The 1,444-nt window shown below is 44.4% G+C and overlaps 1 protein-coding gene across 1 annotated transcript in view; it reads left to right on the plus strand.

Annotated features, from left to right (window-relative positions):
• Nucleotides 1-746: 746 nt before the first annotated feature.
• LOC113819941 (uncharacterized) overlaps nucleotides 747-1,444 on the plus strand; it is a 1,432-nt gene continuing 734 nt past the window's right edge. The window contains exons 1-2 of the mRNA XM_027372181.2: nucleotides 747-891; nucleotides 1,255-1,424. Of these exons, the coding sequence (XP_027227982.2) occupies nucleotides 888-891; nucleotides 1,255-1,424 (174 nt within the window). The 5' untranslated portion in view covers nucleotides 747-887. The remainder of the gene's footprint in view (nucleotides 892-1,254; nucleotides 1,425-1,444) is intronic.

Here is a 1,444-nt window from a genome sequence, read left to right on the forward strand (position 1 = left end):
ATATATTCTGATTCATTAGAAGGAAACCTCTATGAAGCGTTCGCCTTATAGCTCCTTTGGAGGTGTCTCGGAAGACTCGCGGATCTGTGTCTCTATTTGAGCTTATCCGCCCAGCACCTCACGGAACGTCTCTGCTGTTGAGACTGCAAGCCTGGAATCTCCAAACGCGTCCTGCCAGTTGGTATTAAAAGGATTGTGTAAGCCCCTTCTGCCGCGCCAGCATCTGAGGGCATGGGTACGTGATCGTTGCGGCGAGATGGATGTCCAGAGAATGTAAGTCCTGGATGCCCAGCGAAGAGCTTTCCCTCGAAGCGACGCAGCTGTCATGTGCAGTTTCGACGCAACCAAAGTCGTTGTCGAACCGATGGAAAAGAGATAAATATATTGATTTATGAAAATATGAGAAACAGCGAATGGTCCCCCTAGAAATAATAATAATAAGTTATTGCTAGCGGATACGAGAGCGCCTTCGACCGACCTCATGTAGCGTCGATCTCCTTCGTCGTGTCAGTGACGAGGGTGGCCTCTTGATTGCCTTCAATTACAGTCCCAAAGTGTGTGTATGTGTCCGTAAAAGTTCCTTCTTTTTAGCCTTTTGGCAGAGGATATAATTTTACTAATCTGCTGTATTAAGTTTATCATCTTAGGGATCAACTCATGAGCAATACATGCAATATCCCTGGGAACGTTCTGTCGTGAACCAGTCCGACAGATTTCCTCAATACCTTTGTACAGCGCTGACGTCACACTACCTTAGTGCTATCACAGACCCGTGGTATATAAGCAGGAGATAGTGCAGGTGTTAGGCACCCTCAGGCACCCAACGGTTTCTCGTCCACCAAGTTCATTCCTAATATCTGCCGAATTCACAGATAAACGGATACAGGATGTGTGAGTGAAATCATTGTAGATTTGTGTAATTAGAGTTAAGGGGACATATATTTCACGTGACTTTTGTAGCGCTGGTCATAATCGTTTTCCTTAGCTCTGATAATGGATTTGTAAACATTTTATTGCCATATGTGTGAGATAACATAGGAAAGATATTTCATGTTGCTGTCCGCAGGTAAGCTAATTATGCACTTTTTATCTGCCATGCGTTTGTTTCTGTCTAGCTTTCGGGAAAGGATAACCCTGAAATGCAGTATAATAACATTACAAAGGAAAAACAAATCGTAAAAAGTAATACTAACAAGAACAGCGTGATCTCATGGGAAGTATAATTAATGATTAAACTTGCATGCATTTCATCAGACTCTTGGACGGCACGCACACTTCTGGCGCTGGTCCTCGTCTCGACGGCGACCCAAGGGGGCCTCGGCTCAAAACGCGACTGTGAATACGGAAGAAGGCAGACGGCCAAGTACATTGTGGATATTGCTACAAGAGCCACAGCGAGTATAGACAGCTTCAAAGACGATTTCGTAAGTTTAGCTTTAATTTC

The sequence above is a fragment of the Penaeus vannamei genome, chromosome 1 (genome assembly GCF_042767895.1).
Source record: "Penaeus vannamei isolate JL-2024 chromosome 1, ASM4276789v1, whole genome shotgun sequence".
In the NCBI taxonomy this organism is placed as follows: Eukaryota; Metazoa; Arthropoda; class Malacostraca; order Decapoda; family Penaeidae; genus Penaeus; species Penaeus vannamei.